The sequence below is a fragment of the Pyxicephalus adspersus genome, chromosome 1 (genome assembly GCF_032062135.1).
Source record: "Pyxicephalus adspersus chromosome 1, UCB_Pads_2.0, whole genome shotgun sequence".
NCBI lineage: Eukaryota > Metazoa > Chordata > Amphibia > Anura > Pyxicephalidae > Pyxicephalus > Pyxicephalus adspersus.
In genome coordinates, this window is record NC_092858.1 from 43206828 (window position 1) to 43207972 (window position 1145).

Consider the following 1145-nt stretch of genomic DNA (forward strand, 5'->3'; position numbering starts at 1 on the left):
GATGTCACTACAGACCACAGCCATGTAATAAGTATAATATATTAAATTAGCTCTTTGGGGTGTCATGTAAAGTTTTTTTTCTTTTTTAAACCATAACTTAGGACAGAAAGCCTAATATAAATGATAGCAAATGTTTTCAAAGTAAGAAAACCACGGAAATTCCAGAGACCTATCGCACAATCAGTTTCCTAACACTTACACATACCACAGGCATGTGAAAAGGACATCATCATGCTGACCAAAGATAAGTGAGAGGGCAACACACAAACGTCAGCAATTATCAATGAATGCACTCTAAAAGTTGAAACTCACACTCTAGATCTTCAGATGTCTATGATGGTGTAAGAAGACTCTTATCATATAAGAGGTTTGCTATTCAATGGTCATTTTTAAACCCTCAATCATTAAACCTGTGCATACTTGAAAATTGCAAAATTAGCATCAACAGCAGGTAGCTGACAATATAATTTTATATCTGCACATGCTTAATGCTGGGACAGTCCAGTGATACCCCAATGGTGTTACTGCAATGCATCTAAACTTTTATTACATTCTAAAGAAAGACACATCAACCAAGGTAATGCAGTGCACCACAATGAATGGTAATGCATCTCATTTTTTTGCTTATTGGAATTCTTAGATAGACTACATTTTCATGCAAACCATCATAGGAAATATCCATACATAAAGCTGACTAAATGACAGAAAGCAAATGTCTAAAAGGGTAAGATCAGGACAGCAGAGATGGTGAGGATGGGCTGGGTGATTCTAGCAGTCCATCAGAAAGTATTAGTAATGTACAAAACACTACAAAAATCTTTGCATATGTTCAAGCTCCATACCGTCCTAGAAAGTCATCTTTATCAGGATCTTTATCAAACAACTCCACTTCCAGCTCCTGACCAGGAACTTCTTGTACTATTACCTGCAAATGCAATAAACAATGAGATATAAGATAGACTGCAAAGCATTTTTTAGACTACAGGAAGTTTTTGATAATAACTAACGAGTTCCAATTATCTGAAGCAATTCTTGTGAGTTACCTACATTTGTATACTGCATAAATGGGAAGGTGACACACATTTTTGGTTCAGCAATGCAGCATCCTGCATCAACTTTCACCTCCATGCAGTTTAATGGTCCAT

At 36.2% G+C, this 1145-nt stretch overlaps 1 protein-coding gene across 1 annotated transcript in view; it reads right to left on the minus strand.

Moving 5' to 3' along the window:
• The window catches only part of ESYT1 (extended synaptotagmin 1), a 30890-nt gene that overhangs the window by 22994 nt on the left and 6751 nt on the right, over positions 1-1145 (minus strand). Inside the window, exon 7 of the mRNA XM_072408761.1 lies at positions 843-925. Within this exon, the coding sequence (XP_072264862.1) occupies positions 843-925 (83 nt within the window). The remainder of the gene's footprint in view (positions 1-842; positions 926-1145) is intronic.